Source organism: Budorcas taxicolor, chromosome 20, assembly GCF_023091745.1.
Source record: "Budorcas taxicolor isolate Tak-1 chromosome 20, Takin1.1, whole genome shotgun sequence".
Lineage (NCBI taxonomy): Eukaryota > Metazoa > Chordata > Mammalia > Artiodactyla > Bovidae > Budorcas > Budorcas taxicolor.
The window spans coordinates 26,745,507-26,772,469 of NC_068929.1; the positions used below are offsets into that span (position 1 = coordinate 26,745,507).

The window sequence follows — 26,963 nt, forward strand, 5'->3', positions numbered from 1 at the left end:
CCTGGGTTCGATCCCTGGGTTGGAAAGATCCCCTGGAGAAGGGAAAGGCTACCCACTCCAGTATTCTGGCCTGGAGAATTCCATGGACAAAGTCCATGGGGTCGCAAAGAGTCGGACAGGACTAAGTGACTTTCAGAAAGCACTGTGATTTTTTTTTTTAAGTGGGTTCATTTATGTATTTATGTGTGTGTTGAGTATGTATTTTTAGATCTATTAAACTTATTTGAGTTACAGGCAGAATATCCAAGATGATGATATATAACTGAACTTAGAAGGAAGATATCAGAATATTTGAAATTATTTTGTGTGAAGGTAGCAGTTGAAGTCATACATTTTCAAAGTTGGTGCTTTAAAAGAAGAATAGAAGTCAAATACTTTTGGGTACATTCATATCCCAGAGACAGAGGAGCCTAGTGGGCTGCCGTCTGTGGGGTCGCACAGAGTTGGACACGACTGAAGCGACTTAGCAGCAGCAGCAGCAGCAGCAGCAGCATAGCCAAAAGATAAGACCTAGCAGAGAATGCTGTGAATGAGACAGTAAAATGAATAAAGGAAAGAATTCAACCACACAATATGGGTACATAGAAACTGAGAGATATGAAAATTCAGGAAGCAGAGATAATCGATGTGAAATGCTTCAGAATGTTTGTGATATTGTTTAAATGGCTACAGTCTCTTTTTTATTCTATTTATCATATCTTAGTGCAATTTCATGAGAAATATTAGCCAATTAACATGAATAAGAGAGCTCAATCCCTTGAAATGTGGTATATTATGGATTATTGTTTTAAAGCTGAATGTATATATATCCGTAGAAGGAGCTTCATTCCGTTTAGCACAATGAATCTGTTGCCCTGTGAAAATTTGAAAATTCTGCTTCTAAATTCTCATTTGCTTTTGACCCAAATTAACTAGTTTCACCATTTGCTCTAAGATAGATTGGTTTTATCTTTACCTCTGAATAATGCATTTCATATTGGTCTTCTGTGCAGTCTGTTTTTGTTTGGATGTTCTGTGGTATGTGTTCCCCTATAGTAATAATTTGTAAAAGGCTTTCTCCAACTCTAAACTCAAAAATATACTCGGTATTTTCTTCAGTAGTCCTACAATTTTGGTTTTGCATTTAGATCCTTAATCAGTCTGGGATATATGCTCTTTATTCTTTTGCTTGTGGAACCAGTTGTCTCAATGCTATTTATTGAATAGTCCTCTGTTTCCCCAGTGATGTCAGTAGCTTTTTTTCCCATAAAATATTAAATTCTTATACACACAGAGACACACACATACACACTTGTGTCTGTTTCTGGACTTTTTGTTTTATACCTGATTTAATTGTTCCTATGCCAATGCCATGTTTTAATTACTATAACTTTATAGTAAGTCTTAATAAATGTAACATCAAGTATTCTGTTTATTCTTTTTGAAAATTGGCTTCTGGCTGTTCTCTATATGTAAAATTTTAAGTTGGTTTGTAAAGTAAACCACATTGCAAGATAAATTAAAATTGTATTGCATTAATATATTTGTGAAGAACTGATGTGTCTATATGTGTGTGTGTATATTTTTTCTTTCCATGGTGTTTAGGTCTTACTAATGAACAATTTTTAGTAAAGTTTTATAGTTTTCTCCATAAATTTCTTGCATTGCTCTGATTTTACTGTTTTGCCTAGATATATTTTATTATTTTAAATGCTATTGTCGATAGGATTTTTGTTTTCTATTACATTTTCTAACTGGATATTGCCAGTGTATGGGAGAGGGATTTTTTTCATGATCTTTTTGTTCAACTGTTATGTTATGCTCTCAGTGGTCCTAGTAGTTTGTTAATTGATTCCGTTTGTTTTCATATCATCTACAGGTTTTTCCCATTTTTATATCTTATCAGTTTATTATTTTTTGTTTAAGTCTGCTAGAACAGTGTTGAATAAATGATGACTCAAAGCATCTTGTTTGAAGCCTGACCTTAATAGGAATGCTTCTAATTTTTATCTTTAAATATGATGTTTACCATAGGTTTCTGATAAAGTACTGTGGCAGAAACAGCAAGAGCAGCACTGCTACCAGCTGTTACTGTTTATTGAGTATGAGGCAAATGGATTCTAAGCAGTCTGTGTGTGCTGACTTATTTACTCTTGACATTTCAGTAGGTGGTGGTATTATCCTCATTTTTATAGGTAGGGAAAATGAAATTTAGAGCTAATAAATAACTTGCTTAAGATGTTTTTACAAAAAATAGAGGATCTAGAATTTTAATACAGGCAGTCTGATTATAGAGTCCATCCTCTTATCTACTTTATCAAGATAAATATCCATTTCTTTCAGTTTTAGTTTTCAGTACTTTGTTGTTATTTAAAAATTTTAACTGAACAGTTGTTGAATAGTATGAGATGCTTTTCAGGCATCTAGTGCAATGGTTGTGTTGTTTTCTTTTTAATCTTTTACTAAATCTAGGGGATAGCATTGGTGTATTTTCTTGTGCTGAAAGATACTTGTGTTGTTTAGGCAGAATACTTCTTCAGTTCAGTCACTCAGTCATGTCTGACTCTTTGTGACCCCATGGACTGCAGCACGCTAGAGTTCCCTGTCCATCACCAACTCTCAGAGCTTGCACAAACTTATGTCCATGGAGTTGGTGATGCCATCCAACCATCTCATCATCTGTCGTCTCCTTCTCCTCCTCCCTTTGATCTTTCCCAGCATAAGGGTCTTTTCCAGTGAGTCAGTTCTTCACATTAGGTGGCCAAAGTATTTGAGCTTTGGCTTCAGCATCAGTCCTTCCAATAAATATTCAGGATTGATTTCCTTTAGGATGGACTGGTTTGATCTCCTTGCTGTCCAAGGGACTCTCAAGAGTTTTCTCCAACACCACAGTTCAAAAGCATCAATCCTTTGGTGTTCAGTTTTCTTTATGGTCTGATTCTTACATCCATACATGACTATTGGAAAAATCATGATTAGCCAGACCTTTGTCAGTAACATAATGTCTCTGCTTTCTAATATGCTGTCTAGATTTGTCATAGCTTTTCTTCCAAGGAGCAAGCATCCTTTAATTTCATGGCTGAGGTCACCATCAACAGTGATTTTGGAGCCCAAGAAAATAAAATCTGTCACTGTTTTCATTGTTTCCACATCTGTTGGCCATTAAGTGAAGGGACCAGATATGATCTTTTTTTTGAATGTTAAGTTTTAAACCAGCTTTTCACTCTCCTCTTTCACTTTGATCAAGAGGCTCTTAAGTTCCTCTTTGCTTTGTGCCATAATGGTGGTATCATCTGCCTATCTGAGGTTACTGATATTTCTCCCAGCAATCTTGATTCCAGCCGGTGCTTCATTCAGTGTGGCATTTTCGATGATGTAATCCGCATATAAGTTAAATGACCAGGGTGACAGTATACAGCCTTGACGTACTCCTCTCTCAATTTGGAACCAGTTTGTTGTTCTATATCCGGTTCTAACTATTGCCTCTTGACCTGCATAAAGATTACTCAGGAGGCAGATAAGGTGGTGTGGTATTCCCATCTCTTGAAGAATTTTTCACAATTTGTTGTGATCCACACAGACAAAGGCTTTAGCGTAGTCAATGAAGCGAAAATAGCTGTTTTTCTGAAATTCCCTTGCTTTTATATGATCCAGCAGATGTTAGCAATTTGATCTCTGGTTTCTCTGCCTTTTCTAAATCCAGCTTGAACATCTGGAAGTTCTCAGTTCACATACTGGTGAAGCCTGTCTTGGAGAATTTTGAGCATTACTTTGCTAGCACGTGAGATGAGTGCAATTGAGTGGTAGTTTGAACATTCTCTGACATTGCCTTTCTTTGGGACTGGAATGAAAACTGGCCTTTTGCAGTCCTGTGGCCACTGCTGAGTTTTCCACATTTGCTGGCATATTGAGTACGGCACTTTCACAGCATCATCTTTCAGGATTTGAAATAGCTCAACTGGAATTTCCTCACTTCCACTAGCTTTGTTCATAGTGATGTGTTGTAAGGCCCACTTGACTTCACATTCCAAGATGTCTGGCTCTGGGTGAGTGATCACACTATTGTGGTTTCTAGGTCATTAAGATCTCTTTTGTATAGTTCTGTGTATTCTCGCCATCTCTTCTTAATATCTTCTGCTTCTGTTAGGTCCATACTGTTTTCTGTCCTTTATTGTGCCCATCTTGCATGAAATGTTCCCTTGGTATCTCTAATTCTCTTGAAGGCATCTCTAGTCTTTCCCATTTTATTGTTTTCCTCTATTTCTTTGCATTGATCACTGAGGAAGGCTTTCTTATCTCTCCTTGCTATTCTTTGGAACTCTGCATTCAAATGGGTATACCTTTCCTTTTCTCCTTTGCTTTTCACTTCTCTTCTTTACTCATCTTTTTTTAAGGACTCCTCAGGCAGCCATTTTGCCTTTTTGCATTTGTTCTTCTTAGGGATTGTTTTGATCAACGCCTCCTATACAATGTCATGAACCTCCGTCCATAGTTCTTCAGGTACTCTATCAGACCTAATCCCTTGAATCTATTTGTCACTTCCACTGTATAATCTTAAGGGATTTGATTTAGGTCATACCTGAAGGGTCTAGTGGTTTTTCCTACTTTCTTCAATTTAAGTCTGAATTTGGCAATAAGGGGTTCATGATCTTAGCTACGGTCAGCTCCTGGTCTTCTTTGCTGATTGTATAGAGCTTCTCCATCTTTGGCTGCAAAGAATATAATCGATCTGATTTCGGTATTGACCATCTGGTGATGTCCATGTGTACAGTTGTTTCTTGTGTTGTTGGAAGAGAATGTTTGCTATGACCTGTGTCTTCTCTTGACAAAACTTTGTTAGTGTTTGCCCTGCTTCATTTTGTACTCCAAGGCCAAATTTGCCTGTTATTCCAGGTTTTTCTTGATTTCCTACTTTTGCATTCCAGTCCACTATGATGAAAAGGACATCTTTTTTTGGTGTTAGTTCTAAGAAGGTCTTTTAGGTCTTCATAGAACTGTTCACCTTCAGTTTCTTTGGCATTAGTGGTTGAGGCATTGACTTGGATTACTGTGATGTTGAATGGTTTGCCCTGGAAATGAACCAAGATCATTCTGTCATTTTTGAGATTGCACCCAACTACTGCATTTCAGACTCCTATTGACTCTGAGGGCTACTCCATTTCTCCTAAGGGATTCTTGCCCACAGTAGTAGATATAATGGCCATCTGAATTAAATTCACCCATTCCAGTCCATTTTTGTTCACTGATTCCTAAAATGTCAATGTTTACTCTTGCCATCTCCTGTTTGACCACTTCTAGTGTACCTTGATTCATGAACTGAAGATTCTAGGTTCTTTATGTAATATTGTTCTTCACAGCATCGGACTTTCCTTCCATCACCAGTTGCATCCACAGTTAGGCATTGTTTTTGCTTTGGCTCCGTCTCTTCATTCTTTCTGGAGTTAATTTTCCTCTCTTCTCCAGTAGCATATTGGGCATCTACTGACCTGGGGCATTCATCTTTCAGTGTCCTGTCTTTTTGCCTTTTCATACTGTTCATGGGGTTCTCAAGGCAAGAATGCTTAAGTGGTTTGCCATTCCCTTCTCCAGTGGACCACTTTTTGTCAGAACTATCCATAGTGACCCATCTGTCTTGGGTGGCCCTACACGGCATGGCTCATAGTTTCATTGAGTTAGACAAGGCTGTAGTCCAAGTGATCAGTTTGGTTAGTTTTCTGTAATTGTTAGCATACAAAGAATAGTCATAATCGAGAGACTCAACACTTGGTGGTGAAAAGCAATGATCTTGCAAGATGGGACACAAGTGAGCCTGTGATTAAACTAGCTTACCACCTTGAGAGGGCTTCCCTGGTGGTGCAGTGGTAAATAATCTGCCTGCTAATTCAGGGATGCAAGAGATGCAGGTTTGAGATCCCCTGGAGAAGTAAATGGCATCCCACTCCAGTATTCTTTCCTGAAAAATTCCATGGACTGGGGAGCTTGTACCGTCCATGGGGTTGCAAAGAGTGGGACGTAACTGAGTGACTGAGTGTGCACATGTGAACACACACACTACATTGAGTTTCCAAACCATGTCAAAGGTAGGGGAAATCTAGGTCTAGGCTAAGCCCAGTGGATATTCTTTGAGTTGAAGATGACGACTAGGGACCCCAAGATGGGTGGAGTTCATAGAATAGAATATTGGAGAGCTCTTGAAGTAAGAGGATTCCTGAATGCTTCAGCTCCCCCCTTCAACTGTTGAGCCGAGTACTGACCAGTGGATGCACATAAAGAAACTGCTGGAACTTCCCTGGCAGTCCAATAGTTAAGACTTTGCCTTCCAGTGCCAGCAGTGCATGTTTGATATCTGGTTGGGGAGCTTAAATCCCACATGCCTCCAAGCCAAAAGTCAAGACACAATATAGAAGCAATATTGTAACAAATTCATTAAAGTATTTTTTAAAAAATGGTAATGAAAGATATTTTAGATATACAAAAATTCTAAAAATTTATCACCAGTTGACCCATATTCTGAAAAGAATGTTAAAGGAGTCCTTCAAACAGAAGGGCAGTATCATATAGACATGTGGTTCTGTACAAAGAAGTGAGATACTCTGAGAATGGTAACTACATGGGTAAATACATAAAATTTTCCTATTGTTTAAGTCTCTCTTAAAATAATTGTTCAAACGAAATATGCATGGGGAGTTTATAACATATAAAAGTTACATGCCAAAATAGCACAATGTCAAGAGAGGAGAAATGTATGTATACTCTTAAGAGTTTACTTTACATGAGGTGATAACAGTATCACTTGCAGGAAGATTATGATATGTTAAAGATGTATGAAAGTGAAAGTGTTAATCGCTCAGTCTGTCTCTGCGATCCCATGGAACGATGTATATTATAAACCATAAAGCAATGTCTAAAATAACAAAACAAAGAATTATAAATTATAAGTCAACCAAAGGTAACAAGTGAAAAACACGCAAAACAACTCAGTTAACAAAAATAAGGACAGGACTTCCTTGGCGGTCCAGTGGTTAAGACTCAGTGCTTCCACTACAGGAAGTACAGGTTCCATCCCTGGTCAGGGAATTAAGATCCTGCATACTGCACCCTGCAGCAAAAAAAAAAAAGAAAAATATGGACAGAAAAACAAAAATAAGGAGAACAAAAACCAGGAAACAAATACATGCTCCTTACAAAACCAAAGCAAAACAAACACCAGCAACAAAGAAGATAGTACTCTAAATAAGAAGAGATAAAAAGTCTAAACATAAAAAGATGGGGAAAGATACATATATCAATAGTGCCAAAAACACCTAAAATATTTACTCTGTGGCGCTGAAGGTAAAAAGCTGAGATATGTCAAGAACTATCAGCTGCTACCAGAAGTTATGAATAGGCGAAGAAGAAATCTATCCAGAGTCTCAGAAGGACTTTTGATCTCCAGAATTTTAAGAGAATAAGTTTGTTTTAAGTTTGTGGTACTTTCTTACAACAGCCCTAGGAAACTAATAACTTTCTTTGTGTCCCCAAAATAGAGTGTAAGCAAATGAGGCAGTATCTTGTATGTTTTGCTCCATTCTGTATTCCTAGTATCTAGAATCATTCTCAGCATCAGTTCAGTTCAGTTGCTCAGTTGTGTCTGACTCTGTGACCCCATGAATCGCAGCATGCCAGGCCTCCCTGTCCATCATTTATTTGTTGAATGAATAAACTGAGTTCATTTTTGAAGCAGGTGCATAACATATATTGCTGTCATAATATATATATACTTTAATTTGGGGCTCCCTTGGTGGCTCAGTGATACAAGAATCCTCCTGCTAGGGAATGGCAAGACATACTTAAAGTGATGAAAGAAAATAACCTACAGCCCAGATTACTGTACCCAGCAAGGATCTCATTCAAATATGAAGGAGAAATCAAAAGCTTTACAGACAAGCAAAAGCTGAGAGAATTAAGCACCACCAAACCAGCTCTCCAACAAATGCTAAAGGATCTTCTCTAGACAGGAAACACAAAAAAGATGTATAAACTCGAACCCAAAACAATAAAGTAAATGGCAACGGGATCATACTTATCAATAATTACCTTAAACGTAAATGGGTTGAATGCCCCCAACCAAAAGACAAAAACTGGCTGAATGGATACAAAAACAAGACTCCTATATACATTGTCTACAAGAGACCCACCTCAAAACAGTAGACACATATAGACTGAAAGTGAAGGGCTGGAAAAAGATATTCCACGCAAATAGAGACCAAAAGAAAGCAGGAGTAGCAATACTCATATGAGATAAAATAGACTTTAAAACAAAGGCTGTGAAAAGAGACAAAGAAGGACACTACATAATGATCAAAGGATCAATCCAAGAAGATACAACAATTATAAATATATATGAACCCAACATAGGAGCACTGCAATATGTAAGACAAATGCTAACAAGTATGAAAGGGGAAATTAACAATAACACAATAATAGTGGGAGACTTTAAAACCCCACTCACACTTATGGATAGATCAATTAAACAGAAAATTAACAAGGAAACACAAACTTTAAATGATAAAATAGACCAGTTAGACCTAATTGATATCTGTAGGGCATTTCACCCCAAAACAATGAATTTCACTTTTTCAAGTGCACACAGAACCTTCTCCAGGCTAGATCACATCCTGGGTCATAAATCTAGTCTTGGTAAATTCAAAAAAATTGAAATCATTCCAAGCATCTTTTCTGACCACAAAGCAGTAAGATTAGATCTCAGTTACAAGAGAAAAACTATTAAAAATTCCAACATATGGAGGCTGAACAACACACTGCTGAATAACCAGCAAATCATAGAAGAAACCAAAAAAGAAATCAAAATATGTATAGAAACGAATGAAAATGAAAACACAACAACCCAAAACCTGTGGGACACAGTAAAAGCAGTGCTAAGGGGAAAGTTCATAGCAATACAGGCATACCCCAAGAAACAAGTCAAATAAATAACCTAACTCTACACCTAAAGCAACTAGTAAAGGAAGAAATGAAGAACATCAGGGTTAGTAGAAGGAAAGAAATCTTAAAAATTAGGGCAGAAATAAATACAAAAGAAACAAAAGAGGCCATAGCAAAAATCAACAAAGCCAAAAGCTGGTTCTTTGAAAGGATAAATAAAACTGACAAACCATTAGCCAGACTCATCAAGAAACAAAGGGAGAAATATCAAATCAATAAAAATGAAAATGGAGAGATCACAACAGACAACACAGAAATACAAAGGATCATTAAGAGACTACTATCAGCAATTCTATGCCAATAAAATGGACAACGTGGAAGAAATGGACAAATTCTTAGACAAGTACAACTTTCCAAAACTGAACCGGGAAGAAATAGAAAATCTTAACAGACCCATCACAAGCACGGAAATTGAAACTGTAATCAGAAATCTTCCAGCAAACAAAAGCCCAGGTCCAGACAGCTTCACAGCTGAATTCTACCAAAAATTTAGAGACGAGCTAACACCTGTCCTACTCAAATTCTTCCATAAAATTGCAGAGGAAGGTAAACTTCCAAACTCATTCTATGAGGCTACCATCACCCTAATAGCAAAACCTGACAAAGATGCCACAAAAAAGAAAACTACAGGCCAATATCACTAATGAACATAGATACAAAAATCCTTAACAAAATTCTAGCAATCAGAATCCAACAACACATTAAAAAGATCATACACCATGACCAAGTGGGCTTTATCCCACGGATGCAAGGATTCTTCAATATCCACAAATCAATCAATGTAATTCACCATATTAACAAATAGAAAAATAAAAGCCATATGATTATCTCAATAGATGCTGAGAAAGCCTTTGACAAAATTCAACATCCATTTATGATAAAAACTCTCCAGAAAGCAGAAATAGAAGGAACATACCTCAACATAATAAAAGCTATATATGACAAACCCACAGCAAACATTATCCTCAATGGTGAAAAATTGAAAGCATTTCCCCTAAAGTCAGGAACAAGACAAGGGTGCCCACTTGTACCACTACTATTCAACATACTTTTGGAAGTTTTGGCCACAGCAATCAGAGCAGAAAAAGAAATAAAAGGAATCCAAATTGGAAAAGACGAAGTAAAACTCTCACTGTTTGCAGATGACATGATCCTCTACATAGAAAACCCTAAAGACTCCACCAGAAAATTACTAGAGCTAATCAATGAATATAGTAAAGTTGCAGGATATAAAATCAACACACAGAAATCCCTTGCATTCTTATACACTAATAATGAGAAAAATAGAAAGAGAAATTAAGGAAACAATTCCATTCACCATCGCAATGAAAAGAATAAAATACTTAGGAATATATCTACCTAAAGAAACTGAAGACCTATATATAGAAAACTATAAAACACTGGTGAAAGAAATCAAAGAGGACACTAATAGATGGAGAAATATACTATGTTCATGGATCGGAAGGATCAATATAGTGAAAATGAGTATACTACCCAAAGCAATATATAGATTCAATGCAATCCCTATCAAGCTACGAATGGTATTTTTCACAGAGCTAGAACAAATAATTTCACAATTGTATGGAAATACAAAAAACCTCAAATAGCCAAAGCAATCTTGAGAATGAAGAATGGAACTGGAGGAATCAACCTGCCTGACTTCAGGCTCTACTACAAAGCCACAGTCATCAAGACAGTATGGTACTGGCACAAAACAGAAATATAAATCAATGGAACAAAATAGAAAGCCCAGAGATAAATCCATGCACCTATGGACACCTTATCTTTGACAAAGGAGGCAAGAATATACAGTGGAGAAAAGATAATCTCTTTAACAAGTGATGCTGGGAAAACTGGTCAACCACTTGTAAAAGAATGAAACTAGAACACTTTCTAACACCATACACAAAAATAAACTCAAAATGGATTAAAGATCTAAACATAAGACCAGAAACTATAAAACTCCTAGAGGAAAACATAGGCAAAACACTCCGTGACATAAATCACAGCAGGATCCTCTACCCACCTCCCAGAATACTGGAAATAAAAGCAAAAATAAGCAAATGGGACCTAATTAAAATTCAAAGCTTCTGCACAACAAAGGAAACTATATGCAAGGTGAAAAGACAGCCTTCAGAATGGGAGATAATAGCAAATGAAGCAACTGACAAACAACTAATCTCAAAAATATACAAGCAACTCCTGCAGCTCAATTCCAGAAAAATAAATGACCCAATCAAAAAATGGGCCAAAGAACTAAACAGACATTTCTCCAAAGAAGACCTATAGATGGCTAACAAACACATGAAAAGATGCTCAACATCACTCATTATGCAATGAGAAATGCAAATCAAAACCACAATGAGGTACCGTTTCACACCAGTCAGAATGGCTGTGATCCAAAAGTCTACAAGCAATAAATGCTGGAGAGGGTGTGGAGAAAAGGGAACCCTCTTACACTGTTGGTGGGAGTGCAAACTAGTACAGCCACTATGGAGAACTGGAAATAGAACTGCCTTATGACCCAGCAATCCCACTGCTGGGCATACACACCGAGGAAACCAGAATTGAAAGAGACACGTGTACCCGAATGTTCATTGCAGCACTGTTTATAATAGCCAGGACATGCAAGCAACCTAGATGTCCATCAGCAGATGAATGGATAAGAAAGGTGTGGCACATATACACAATGGAGTATTACTCAGCCATTAAAAAGAATACATTTGAATCAGTTCTAGTGAGGTGGATGAAACTGGAGCCAATTATCCAGAGTGAAGTTAGCCAGAAAGAAAAACACCAATACAGTATACTAACACACATATATGGAATTTAGAAAGATGGTAATGATAACCCTGTATGTGAGACAGCAAAAGAGACACAGATGTATAGAACAGTCTTTTGGACTCTGTGGGAGAGGGAGAGGGTGGGATGATTTGGGAGAATGGCATTGAAACGTATAATATCATATAAGAAATGAATCGCCAGTCCAGGTTCGATGCAGGATACAGGATGCTCAGGGCTGGTGCACTGGGATGACTCAGAAGAATGGTACGGGGAGGGAGGTGGGAGGGGGGTCCAGGATGAGGAACACGTGTACACCCGTGGCAGATACATGTTGATGTATGGCAAAACCAATACAATATTGTAAAGTAATTAGCCTCCATTAAAATAAATAAATTTAAATTAAAAGAATCCTCCTGCTAATGCAGGAGACATGGTTTTGATCCCTGGGTCAGAAAGATCCCCTGGAGAAGGGAATGGCAACCCATTCCAGTATTCTTGCCTGGGAAGTCCCATGGACAGAGGAGACTGATGGGGTCGCAGAGTTGGACATGGCATAGTGACTAAACATCTTCTGCTTCATTGACTATGCTAAAGCCTTTGACTGTGTGGATCACAACAAACTGGAAAACTCTTCAAGAGATGGAAATACCGGACCACCTTACCTGCCTCCTGAGAGATCTGTATGCAGGTTAAGAAGCAACAGTTAGATCTGGGCATGGAACAACGAACAGGTTCCAAATTGTGATGGGAGTACATCCAGGCTGTATATTATCACCCTGCTTATTTAACTTATATGCAGAGTACTTCATGCAAAATTCTGGACTGGATGAAGCACCAGCTGGAATCAAGATTGCCGGGAGAAATATCAGTAACCTCAAATATGCAGATAACACCACCCCTTATGGCAGAAAGCGAAGAAGACCCTCTTTATGAAAGTGAAAGAAGAGAGCGAAAAAGTTGGCTTAAAGTTCAACATAAAAAAATGAAGATCATGGCATCCAGTCCCATCAATTCATGGCAAATAGATGTGGAAACAATGGAAATAGTTATTTTCTTGAGCTCCAAAATCACTACATATGATGACCTCAGCCATGAAATTAAAAGACACTTGCTCCTTGGAAGAAAAGCTATGACAAACCTATAGAGCATATTAAAAAGTAGAGACCTCACTTTACCGACAAAGGTCTAGGCATGGTTTTTCCAGTAGTCATGTATGGATGTGAGAGTTGGACCATAAAGAAAGCTGAGTGCTGAAGGATTGATGGCTTTTGAACTGTGGTGTTGGAGGACTCTTGAAAGTCCTTTGGACAGCAAGGAGATCCAACCAGTCAATCCTAAAGGAAATCAATCCTAAATATTCATTGAAAGGACTGATGGCTGAAGCTGAAGCTCCAATAATTTGGCCACCTGATGTGAAGAACTGACTCACTGGAAAAGACCCTGATGCTGGGAAAGATTGAAGGGAGGAGGAGAAGGGGACGACAGATGATGAGATGGTTGGATGGCATCACCAACTTGATGGACATGAGTTTGAGTAAGCTCTGAGAGTTGGTGATGGACAGGGAAACCTGGCTTGCTGCAGTCCATGGGGTCACAAAGAGTCGGACGGGACTGAGTCACAACTAAACTGAACCATTCTGTCAGTTTTAAAACAGGAGAAGCCCTCAAATCAAAAAAGCAAGAGAATTCGAGAAAAACATCTATTTGTGCTTTATTGATTAAGCCGAAGCCTTTAACTCTGTGGATCACAACAAACTGTGGAAAATTCTTCAACAGATGGGAATACAAGACCACCTTACCTTCCTCCTGAGAAATCTGTATGCAGGTCAAAAAGCAACAGTTAGAACCGGACATAGAACAATAAACTGGGACTTCTTGTTTCAGAGTTTTGTTATGAGACTGTAGTGCATAAATAGAAAGATTGCCCTTTTTCAGAACTATAAAGAACCTCTCTACAGTGTGAACAAGGTACTTGCTAGGGTAGTGGGTCAGGATGACATGACCACATAGTACTCTGCATGCATACTCAGTTGCTGTGGTGTCCGACTTTTTGTGACCCTGTGTATTATAGCCCAGAGGCTTCTCTGTCCATGGGATTATACAGGCAAGAATAGTGGAGTGGGTTGCCATTTCCTCCTCCAGAGCATATTCCTAACCCAGGGATTGAACCTACGTCTCCCACATTGGCAGGCAGGTTCTTTACCACTGAGCCACCTGGGAATCCGCTCGTAGTACTCTACCAACATGCTCATATATATATGTATTTTGTTCTGTTGCTTTGATGAACAGTTGAATGACATGGTAGATTTTTCTATTTTAGGACTATTCAAAATTGGGAAGTGAAGGAGTAAAACAGGTAGAAAAAAGGGATCCTGCAACTTAGTTCTTTTTTATAGCTTTACCTGAGACACTCTAAAGAATTCACTATGAAATTGCTTTGTTATAGATTGACTATTACCTGGTTAGGGAATATAAAAGTGAAGTTAGTATTAATATTTCATGAAATAATACTGTGTTTCATACGTAGTACTGTGAAGTCTTCATCAAGAAGTTAGTAGTTTTATCTGGGAGAGAGAAAACTTCCCGGACAGGGAAGTTTTAAAAAACACATTAAGTGTTTTTTAATTTAAATTTTATTTACTTTCTAGTACTGAAGCCACAGGGTACAAAGTTGGAAAGGTACAAAGAGTGTACTGTATAGGGGCTCCCTCCCAGTCTAGTGTCTCAAACAGCCCGTGGCAGCTAGTATTTGAATTTTTGTCCTTCCTGAGATATCTTATGCACATATTTAAATTAGTATGTATTTTGTCTTTTTTGCTGTGTCTTTGCCCATGAATAATAAATACACTGTTTATACTTTAGCAGTGTATTTTAGATACACTTCTATCTGTACACTTCTATATCTGTACATTTTTTATGACTACAGTATACTATAATTGTATATGTCATAGCTTACCTAGTCCCTTATTCACAAGCATTTAGGTTGCTCCTGCCTTTTACTATTAAATTGAATGCTATAGTGAATAAGTGTGTATATGTGTTGTTTTACAGTATCCATAGGATCCTGTAGTAGAAGTAGAATAATTAGATTCAAATGTGTACTTTAATTTTGATTGATAGAGCAACACTGGCCATACACCTTGTGTAGGTAGGGTTTTTGTTTTTAACTGAGGTCTAATGTACAAACAATGAAATTCATAGCTATAGGTGTAGAATATGAGGGGAAGGTTATGCTAGTTTACACTGTAACTCTCAGTGTATAAGAATGCTTTTATGTCATATTTCACAACATTTAATTACCTTTTACTTTTTAATTTTTTGCTAGTACTTAAGGTGAGAATACTGCAGTAATTTTGTTTGTTTACTGTTTTTACTAGATACAACTTACATACAATGAAGTCCACAAATCATAGTATAGAGCTCATGGTTCACTGTCTCAGAGTGTTCTCTTTGTCCTTGCACTACCCTTCCCACAAAAGATAACCACTGTTAGGACCTATCCCCGTAGATTTAAGTCAGTCTGTTTTTGAACTTAATATAAAGGAAATCATATAGATCATACTTTTATTGCATTTGGATTCTTCTGTATTATATGTGAAATTTAGTTATGTTGCTGTGAGTACCTTTAATTTGTCCTTTTTCATTGCTGTGATTTAGTTACTTGAATATACTGTAATTCTACTGCTTGTGGATTTTTGGTTTGGTTGTTTCTACTTTTCAACTTTTATGAATACAACTTCTGTGAAAATTCTTGTACATTTCTTGAAGAAATTTAGCACTCATTTCTTTTGCCTGGACGTGTTATCTGGATAGGTTCTGTTTGTTTTTAATTGAGGTCAATTTATAAACAATAAAATTCACCAACTTTTAGTGTACAGTTATTTAGAAAGCAATTTCCCTTGGGTCTCTTGCATTTCTGAATGTCTTATGAGCGATAGCTCTAACTGCCTTTTCTTCCAGACTGTCTTTTCAAGGATATTGAAAAATAGAAATGATATCTCTTCATAAAGCAAAGAGCAGGTTTCTGACAGCCGTGGAAAACAGATGCCATGTTTCCCTCCAAAGTAGAGGGCAGGTGTACGTGTGTGTGTGTGTGTGTCTGTGTGTGTGTGTGTCTGTGTGTGTGTTAGTTGCCCAGCTGTTTCTGACTCTTGGTGACCCCATGGACTGTAGCCTGCCAGGCTTCTCCATCCATGGGATTTTCCATTCAAGAATACTGGAGTGGGTTGCCATTTCCTTCTCCAGCAGGTGTGCTTCTTGCCATTTTAAAAGATTAAGGTTTCCAATAAGCTTAGTCTTCCTCTCCTGGAACACAACCCTCTGCAGGTACAGGTGTTTCATGACACTTTTCACAGTGTTCTGTGAATTGGAGTTTGGGCGACTGGCACAGGAAAATGCTGTTAATCTTGATTGGTGTTCCTGGTACGAGTAATAAAATCATATGTAGCTGACTCAAGAGTCTTGTGTCTTCCTCCAGTATCCATGAAACTAACCGGTTAACCTGTAAGTAGAATCAGATCTCAGAGCCTTCACAATTCTTGACACAATTTAGTAAATTTTGACAAATGAATAGAATTTTATCACCACCATAGTCAATTCATAGCACATTTCTGTCCCCACAAGCTCCTTTGTGCCCCTTTATATCTATTCCCCTTTCCCTAGTTTTGTCATTTGTTGAATTTCTCATATATAGAATTTTACATTATATCAGTTCAGTTCACTCACTCACTCACTCATGTCCAACTCTTTGTGACCCCATGGACTGCAGCACGCCAGGCCTCCCTGTCCATCACCAACTCCCAGAGTTCGCTCAAACTCATGTCCGTTGAGTCGGTGATGCCATCCAAACATCTCATCCTCTGTCATCCCCTTCTCTTGCCCTCAATCTTTCTCAGCATCAGGGTCTTTTCAAATGAGTCAGTTCTTTGCATCAGGTGGCCAAAGTATTGGAGTTTCAGCTTCAGTATCAGTCCTTCCAGTGACTATTCAGTACTTATTTCCTTTAGGATGGGCTGGTTTGATCTACTTGCAGTCCAAGGGACTCCGAAGACTCTTCTTCAACACCACAGTTCGAAAGCATTACTTCTTGGCACTCAGCTTTCTTTATAGTCCATCTCACACATCCATACATGGCTGCTGGAAAAACCATAACCTTGACTAGATGGACCTTTGTTGCCAAAGAAAGGTCTCTGCTTTTTAATATGCCATCTAGGTTTGTCATAGCTTTTCTTCCAGGGAGCAGTTCAGTTCAGTTCAGTCCCTCAGTCGTGTCTGACTCTTTGCGACCCCATGAATCGCAGCATGCCAGGCCTCCCTGTCCATCGCCAACTCCCAGAGTTCACTCAGACTCACATCAATCGAGTCAGTGATGCCATTCAGCCATCTCATCCTCTGTCGTCCCCTTCTCCTGCCCCCAATCCCTCCTAGCATCAGAGTCTTTTCCAATGAGTCAACTCTTCACATGATGTGGCCAAAGTATTGGAGTTTCAGCTTTAGGATCATTCCTTCCAAAGTAATCCCAAGGCTGATCTCCTTCAGAATGGACTGGTTGGATCTCCTTGCAGTCCAAGGGACTCTCAAGAGTCTTCTCCAGCACCACAGTTTAAAAGCATCAATTCTTCGGCACTCAGCTTTCTTCATAGTCCAACTCTCACATCCATACATGACCCCTGGAAAAACCATAGCCTTGACTAGACGGACGTTTGTTGGCAAAGTAATATCTCTGCTTTTGAATATGCTAACTAGGTTGGTCATAACTTTCCTTTCAAGGAGTAAGCATCTTTTAATTTCATGGCTGCAGTCACCATCTGCAGTGATCTTGGAGCCAAAAAAAATAAAGTCTGACGCTGTTTCCACTGTTTCCCCATCTATTTCCCATGAAGTGATGGAACCAGATGCCATGATCTTCGTTTTCTGAATGTTAAGCTTTAAGCCAACTTTTTTACTCTCCTCTTTCATTTTCATCAAGAGGCTTTTGAGTTCCTCTTCACTTTCTGCCATAAGGGTGATGTCATCTGCATATCTGAGGTTATTGATATTTCTCCCAGCAATCTTGATTCCAGCTTGTGCTTCTTCCAGCCCAGCGTTTCTCATGATGTACTCTGCATATAAGTTAAATAAACAGGGTGACAATATACAGCCTTGACGTATTCCTTTCCCTATTTGAAACCAGTCTGTTGTTCCACGTCCAGTTCTAACTGTTGCTTCCTGACCTGCATACAGATTTCTCAAGAGGCAGGTCAGGTGGTCTGGTATTCCCATCTCTTTAAGAATTTTCCGGTTTATTGTGATCCACACAGTCAAAGGCTTTGGTATAGTCAATAAAGCAGAAATAGATGTTTTTCTGGAACTCTCTTGCTTTTTCCATGATCCAGCGGATGTTGGCAATTTCATCTCTGGTTCCTCTGCCTTTTCTAAAACCAGCTGAACATCTGGAAGTTCACAGTTCACATATTGCTGAAGCCTGTCTTGGAGAATTTTGAGCATTACTTTACTAGCATGTGAGATGAGTGCAATGGTGCGGTAGTTTGAGCATTCTTTGGCTCTGCCTTTCTTTGGGACTGGAATGAAAACTGACTTTTTCCAGTCCTGTGGCCACTGCTGAGTTTTCCAAATTTGCTGGCATATTGAGTGCAGCACTTTCACAGCATCATCTTTTAGGATTTGAAATAGTTCAACTGGAATTCCATCACCTCCACTAGCTTTGTTCATAGTGATGCTTCCTAAGACCCACTTGACTTCACATTCCAGGATGTCTGGTTCTAGGTGAGTGATGAGCAAGCGTCTTTTAATTTCATGGCTGCAGTCACCATCTGCAGTGATTTTGGAGACTCCCAAAATAAACATCTGTTAACTGTTTCCACATCTGTTTGCCATGAAGTGATGGGACCAGATGCCATGATCTTAGTTTTCTGAATGTTGAGCTTTAAGCCAACTTTTTCACTCCTTCTTCACTTTCATCAAGAGGCTCTTTAGTTCTTCGCTTTCTGCCATAAAGGTGGTGTCATCTGTATATCTGAGGTTATTGATATTTCTCCCAGCAACCTTGATCCCAGCTTGTACTTCATCCAGCCCAGCGTTTCTCATGATGTACTCTGCATATAAGTTAAATAAGCAGGGTGACAATATATAGCCTTGACGTACTCCTTTCCCTATTTGGAATATAGCCTGTTTTGTATGGCTTCTTTCATTCAACGTAGTGCTTTTGAGATTTGTTCATGCTCTTTCCTGTATCACTAGTTCATCCCCTTTTATTGCTGAGTAGTATTCTATTGTATGGATATACTGCTGTTTGGATATTTGTTTATCCTTTCACCAGTTGATTGACATTTGGATTGTTTCTGGTTTGGGGCTATTATAAGCAAAACTGCTGTAGGTTTGGATATAAGTCTTCATATGGACATTTATTTTTATTTCTCTTGGATACATTATTAGGAGTGGAAATGCTAAGTCTTATGATGTGCTTTTAATTCATAAAGAACTGCCAAATTGTTTTCCAAAGTGTGTGTATCATTTTACATTCCTATCAGGCTTGTTTTAATTTGTATCTAGTTATGAGTGAGGTTGAAAGTATCATTTCATATGTTTGAGTTACTTGTGTTTCCTTCTCTATAAAATGCCTGTTTGGCTCATCTTGCATGTTTTCTTCTAAACAGGGAAGGTGAGGTGTTGGACTTCTGTAATGATTTGTAGGCATTCTTCATATATTGGGATAATTTTGGTCAGACTATGAATTACAAGCTTCTTTTTTTCCTATTTGGCTATTATCTTTTGAACTTGCCAATGGTGAGGTTTTGCCATGTAGAAATTTGTCTCTCTGAACTCTTCAGTCTCACAGAGTATTTACTAGCAGTGTAAGACTTCATAATATAGAAACAGGATTGCTCTTTTAATTGACCTTAAAGTATAAATTGGGCTTCCCTGGTGACTTAGTAAAGAATCTGCCTGCAATGCAGACCTGGGTTTAATCCCTGGGTCCAGAAGATCCTCTGGAGAAGGAAATGGCAACCCACTCCAGTATTCTTGCCTGGGAAATCTCATGGACACAGGAGCCTGGTGGGCTCCAGTCCGTGGGGTCACAAGAGTTGGACATGACTTAGTGACTAAAACCACCAAAGTATAAAGTATGTTTCCCAGCTGTATTTTATGTAGCCATAACATTAGGGGGAATAAAGAAAAATATTCTGAAGAGTTCAGTTTGTTTTCTGCATTCTCACAAGAATTTTACCACCTTTTAGAAAACAACTATACAATGGAAACAAAAGAGCTTTAGAACTTGTGTCTTTATTATGCATAGTAAGAGTAAAAATATTTAAAATAATATTGCATGTGTCTTTTACAGAAATATCTATGCAAGATGTTCACATTGCAAACTTGGATAGTGCAAGCCTTGTTTATTTTCCTCACCACTGAATCTATAGGTAAGGTTCATGAGATATCCTAACTCCCAATCCCACAAATTAGGTTTGTATATTACTGAATAATTATATAATTATGCTTACATATTTATTCTTCAGGATCATTATTGAAAGAACGATGTTGCCTTAAAAATGGACTCAAGTTAAAATGCTCTTGACAAATTATAATTTGTATAATTTGAGTTGAAGCACTCAGTAATCCTAAATCTTGTTCAGCTGTACTAATAGTAAGTTTAATATTGAGAAGGAAAAAGGGGGATTTTGTTTATTTTTTTTAAATAAAGAAACAGAATCAGGTTTGTTAACTTTTAGCACTTCACTCCTTAAAAGGCAAAGATGTCACTGAGCAGAAGTGAGATTGTGATACCAGAAGAAAGATTACCTAGAGCAATACTGCTCCAACTGGTCCACAGCCTGAGAACTGGTTGTTATTGGTCCATAATGAGATGAGTACAGAAATTAAGAATAAATGTTTAGAAATGCTTTTAACAATTTGGCATAGCCATGATATCCAAGCATGTGATCAATGGACTTGCCTCATCAAACATAATATAAAACAAAAGTGTATGTCTGTAAAGGATTGGGTGAAGAAAACCTAAACTGATCCTTTACCCCAGATAATTTGAGAAGTATTGCTCTAAGTCAGACCCTCTTCAAATTCAAGAACGCAGCCTCTTTTTAAACACTGGAAATGATACAAACCTTAGGCTGAAATTTTTTCTCATTTAAAAGTCTTTTCTTAGTCTTAAACCCAAATTTTCTTCCTTGTAACTTTTTCTCATTAACCTTAAAAATCCTTCTATTGTAGATCCACTTTCCTTTTCCACTGTTCAAGTCTTCAAGTATTGAAGGAATGCTTTCTAACCCCTCTCTTGCCCAAATTAAATTTAACTAGTTATCCTAATTATTCTTTGTAGGATTTGACTTCCAATCTGTATGCACTGATTATCCTCCTGACTCTTCCCTTGATTTTTCATATCATATGGCTCAGACGGTAAAGCGTCTGCCTACAATGTGGGAGACCCGGGTTCGATTCCTGGGTTGGGAAGATCCTCTGGGGAAGGAAATGGCAACCCACTCTAGTACTCTTGCCTGGAAAATCCCATAGATGGAGAAGCCTGACAATCTATGGGGTCTCAAAGAGTCGGACACGACTGAGCGACTTCACCTCACCTTTACCTCACCATCCTACTTAATTCTAGTTAACAACAGTGAAACCTTAGCCAGTCACTTAATGTGTCTCGGTTTCATGATCTGTAAGATGGGGATAGTAATGTCTCTAACTTCTAGGGTTATTGTGAGATTTAAATGAGTTAATACACAGAAGGCATTTGGGCAGTACCTGCCCATAGTACACTTTATAAAAAGGAATGTAATAATATATTTATTATTAAGGTTTGAGTAAAATGCACTTAAGGAAAAAATATATCAGAACTCGACATATTCTGAGTATAGTGATTTTATTATTTACTTTTGAAGGATCATTTTTATTAAAGCAGCATAATTTTTTGCCAGTTAAGATACACTGTAGTTTAATGTTAAGCCATCTACCTACCAGTCACTGAAAATTCTCAGATTGTTTTCACATCAATTACTTTTAAGCCATTTCCCCTTCACTCTATATTTATTTATCAACCTAAATAGAAGATGATTTTGCCACATTTATTAGCCTATCAGTCTAGTCCTTCAGCATAATTTTGAATCCTGACATTATCCAAATTATTGGCAATCCATTATAATCTTTTGCTGATTTGACAAGTATGTGTGTCTGTTTTCCCCCTAAGTTGTTGATAAAAAGGTTGAAAATAACAGGACTATATTATCTGTTGCTGCCAGACAGCTTACTCTAAAGCTTCATGCCTTAAAATGGCATTACTTATTATTTCTCATGGTTTATGTGTGACTGGCTCAGTCAGACACAGAGATTCTTCTTTTCCCTGTGGTATCTGGGCCCTCAGCTAGAATATTCAGTGCTGAGTAGCTGGAGTCATCTGAAGTCTCATTCACTTATTATGTCTGGTGTTGATGATGGCTGTAGATTCAGGGCTTTGGGGCTCTTAGCTAGAACACCACATGTGGTCTGTCCTTGCGGCCTTGGCTTGCTTACATGTGGCTGGGTTCCATGGCAAATGTCGCAAGAGAAAAAGAGAGCTAGTCAGAAGTTGTATTTTTTTATGATCTAGCTTTGGAAGTCACTTAGCACACTCTGTTGGCTGGGGCAGGCATAAGCACCCTTAAAGATCTGAGAGCAAAAGGGAAACATGGACCTCATTTCTTTGGAGGAGTATTAGTCACTTTGTAAGATGAGCATGTTGAATGGGATACATTTATAAGTATGACCTTCTTTGGAAAGTACAGTCTGCCCCAAGGTTTGAGGGGAGGCACTTCAGCCATACTCCTTTAGCCTCCCTCTCATTGACTTTTTTAGTCAGTGATTTTTTTATATGTAGGTAATCAAATGAAAATGTTTTAGTTTGAAGTTACGAAATATCTGTTTCTATAGATCAAGAGTAGTCAAAAATCAGCCTAGTAACCCTGTAAAAGTGGGTTTCATTTGGCACAGGATGGTTTCAGTGAGCCTGTGCTTCATTTCGCAAACTGGAACATTTGCCTGTTTCTAGTATTTCTTATTCTGTGTGATTAAAAATTGTTATTTAGTCTCTGGCTATATCTCATGTTCTTTAGTACTCTGAAGTATATTTCCTAGGTAAGGTTCCCTCTCATTATTAAAGAGAAAGTCAAACAGGAATGATTTTACCAAGGAACAAAGTGCGATTGGAGGGGTTTTAAGGACTTGCTCATTGTCACCGGGTAACTCTGTCACAGGATGGACATTGACAGGAGCTTGTGTGCTAGGACGTGCCACAGCCATGCATCAGTAACGGAAGGCCACACAAACAGGCCACAGCACAAGCTTTGAAACAAACAGTTTCACTCTGGGCCTTATGAGCTTAATGACAGATGTGGAATAAGAAGTTAATTGTTTAGTTTTTAAAAGTAGTTTTATCCTTTGTGCAGTCTAGCCTGGGACCAAGTTGAGAATTGGAAGAATCTGCCTGATATTTAAGGTTTACTCCATAAAAGTATCTCAGCGTTCTTTATAAAACAAACGATTGAAGTAAATTCTCTCCAAGGTTGTTATCAGTTTTTTGATTCTCTGATTCTATACATCTTTTACCTTAACTGCTAGAACCCATCACCTCTGAGAGACATTTCCAAAGTCAATGTGACTAGATTACTTGTCTCTGGATAATAGTAGTAATGATGATTTGTTGTTGTTGAGTCGCTCTTTTATAACGCCAGGGATGGTAGCCCACCAGGCTCTTCTGTCCATGGGATTCTCCAGGCAAGAATACTAGAGTGGGTTGCCATTTCCTTCTCCAGGGGATCCTCCCGGCCCAGGAGCAAACCTGCATCTCCTGCACTGGCAGGTGGATTCTTCACCACTGAGACACCAGGGAAGCCAAGCAGTGGTGACAGGCTACCATTTATTGGAGGCCTTTTGAAAACCAGGCATTGTAGTAGGTTCTTTACATAACTAATATCTAATCTCAAAAAACTTTCAAGATAGTCATTATTAACTTCATTTTCCAAGTGAATAAATTAAAGCTGTTAGAACTTCAAATTCCATTGGCATTCACTCAAGAGAGCTGCCTTAAGTTTCTAGATAGTGAGAACAGAGAAGAAGGATAGAATCATGTCAAGTATTGAGCATTTTATCTTGATGGTAATAGGTAGGCATTAAGTAATTTAAAATAGGGAAGTGGCATAATCATTTTTGAACAGTAACTTTGGGAGCTGTATGTTTAAGATAAACTAGAAGGAGGTCAGATTGTGGTATAATGTGATAGCCTGAGTGCCAGCAGCCAAAGTAGGGTTGATGAGAAGAGGTTGCTATACATACTAAGAATATAGAAACAAAAAGACCCAGAGAGTGTGGGAGGAGGCTAAATGAGAGAGTGAGGACTGCAAGGTTATCTGGCCTAGGTGACCGGGTGGGAGTAGTGTCTCAGCGGCAATAGGGAAGTGAGAAGAAGAAAGAATAAGTTTGGAAGGGACTGTGATACATAGTCTATGCCCCGACCAGTAACTGAAGAAGCTGAAGTTGAACAGTTCTATGAAGACCTACAACACCTTCTAGAACTAACACCAAAAAAAAAAAAATGTCCTTTTCATAATAGGGGACTAGAATGCAAAAGGGGGAAGTCAAGAAACACCTGGAGTAACAGGCAAATTTGGCCTTGCAGTACAAAATGAAGCACGACAAAGGCTAACAGAGTTTCGCCAGGAGAACGCCCTGGTCATAGCAAACACCCTCTTCCAACAACACAAGAGAAGACTCTACACATGGACATCACCAGATGGTCAATAGCGAAATCAGATTGATTATATTTTTTGCAGCCAAACATGGAGAAGCTCTATACAGTCAGCAAAAACAAGACTGGGAGCTGACTGTGGCTAAGATCATGAACTCCTTATTGTCAAATTCAGACTTAAATTGAAGAAAGTATGGAACACCACTAGACCCTTCAGGTATGACCTAAATCAAATCCCTTACAATTATACAGTGGAAGTGACAAATAGATTTAACGGATTAGATCTGATAGACAGAATGCTTGAAGAGCTGTGAATGGAGGTTCATGACATGGTACAGGAGGCATTGATCAAGACCATCCCCAAGAAAAAGAAGTGCAAAAAGGCAAAATGTTTGTATGAAGAGGCCTTACAAACAGGTATGAGAAGAAGAGAAGTGAAAGGCAAAGGAGAAAAGGAGATATACCTATTTGAATGCAGAGTTCCAAAGAATAGCAAGAAGAGATAAGAAAGCCTTCCTCAGTGATCAATGCAAAGAAATAGAGGAAAACAATAGAATGAAAAAGACTAGAGATTTCTTCAAGAAAATTAGAGATACTAAGGGAATTTTCATGCAAAGATGGGCACAATAAAGGACAGAAATGGTATGGACCTAACAGAAGCAGAAGATATTAAAGAGGTGGCAAGAACGCACAGAACTGTACAGAAAAGAGCTTCACGACCCAGATAATCATGATGATGTGATCACTCACCTAGAGCCAGACATCCTGGAATGTGAAGTCAAGTGGGTCTTAGGAAGCATCCCTATGAACAAAGCTAGTAGAGGTGACGGAATTCCAGTTGAGCTATTTCAAATCCTGAAAGATGATGCTGCACTCAATATGCCAGCAAATTTGGAAAACTCAGCAGTGGCCACAGGATTGGAAAAGGTCAGTTTTAATTCCAGTCCCAAAGAAAAGCAGTGCCAAAGAATGCTCAAACTACTGCACAGTTGCACTCATCTCAGATGTTAGCAAAGTAATGCTCAAAATTCTCCAAGCCAGGCTTCACCAGTACGTGAACTGAGAACTTCAGATGTTCAAGCTCATTTTAGAAAAGGCAGAGGAACCAGAGATCAAATTGCCAACATCCACTGAATCATCAAAAAGGCAAGAGAGTTCCAGAAAAGCATCTATTTCTGCTTAATTGACTATACCAAAGCCTTTGACTGTGTGGATCACAACAAACTGGAAAATTCTTCAAGAGAAGGGTATACCAAACCACCTGACCTGCCTCCTGACCAATCTGTATGCAGGTCAAGAAGCGTTAGAACCGGACATGGACAACAGACTGTTTCCAAATCGGGAAAGGAGTATGTCAAGGGTGTATTATGTCACCTTGCTTGTTTAACCTGTATGCAGACTACATCATGAGAAACACTGGGCTGGAGGAAGCACAGGCTGGACTCAAGATTGCCAGGAGAAATACCAATAATTTCAGATATTGCAGAAAGTGAAGAGGAACTAAAGAACCTGTTGATGAAATTGAAAGAGGAGAGTGAAGAAGTTGGCTTAAAGCTCAACAGTCAGAAAACTAAGATCATGGCATCCGGTCCCATCACTTCAGGGCAAATAGATGGGGAAACATTGGAAACAGTGACAGACTTTATTTTCAGGGGCTCCAAAATCACTGCAGATGGTGACTTGCAGCCATGAAATTAAAAGATGCTTGCTCTTTGGAAGAAAAGCTATGACCAAGCTAGACAGCTTATTAATAAGCAGAGACATTACTTTGCCAACAAAGATCCATCTAGTCAAAGCTGTCATTTTCCAGTAGTCATGTATGGATGTGAGAGTTGGATTGTAAAGAAAGCTGAGCGCCAAAGAATTGATGGCTTTGAACTGTGTGGTGTTGGAGAAAACTCTTGAGAGTCTCATAGACTGCAAGGAGATCCAACCAGTCTATCCAAAAGGAAATCAGTCCTGAATATTCATTGGAAGGAATGATGCTGAAGCTGAAACTCCAATACTTTGGCCACCTGATGCCAAGAACTGACTCATTTGAAAAGACCCTGATGCTGGGAAAGATTGAAGATGAGAGGAGAAGGGGACAATAGAGGATGAGATTGTTGGGTGGCATCACCGACTCGATGGACATGAGTTTGAGTAAATTCTGGGAGTTGGTGATGGACAGGGAAGCCTGACATGGTGCAGTCCATGGGGTCACAAAGAGTCGGACACAACTGAGCGACTGAAACGAACTATGATACATATAATTTTAGACATGTTCATTTTAAAGTACTTATGAAATATCTCAAGTGGATGTCTTGTAAGCCGCTGAAAACAGCAAATTAGAGTCAGAAAGAGGGGTTTACATGTCATCAACATGGAGTAGGTCATAGGAAAATCATGTAGTTGCATTTTACTTTTTTATATAATTTGGTTTTTTGTTTTTTAATATGAGGTTGTATCCCATATACTTATTGTTAAAACCAGTGTATTTGGT

General features: G+C 38.4%; 1 protein-coding gene across 1 annotated transcript in view; it reads left to right on the forward strand.

The window, feature by feature from the left end:
• The window catches only part of IL6ST (interleukin 6 cytokine family signal transducer), a 65,942-nt gene that overhangs the window by 4,835 nt on the left and 34,144 nt on the right, over positions 1 to 26,963 (forward strand). The window contains exon 2 of the mRNA XM_052659153.1: positions 20,090 to 20,168. Coding sequence (XP_052515113.1) covers positions 20,105 to 20,168 — 64 coding nt within the window. The 5' untranslated portion in view covers positions 20,090 to 20,104. The remainder of the gene's footprint in view (positions 1 to 20,089; positions 20,169 to 26,963) is intronic.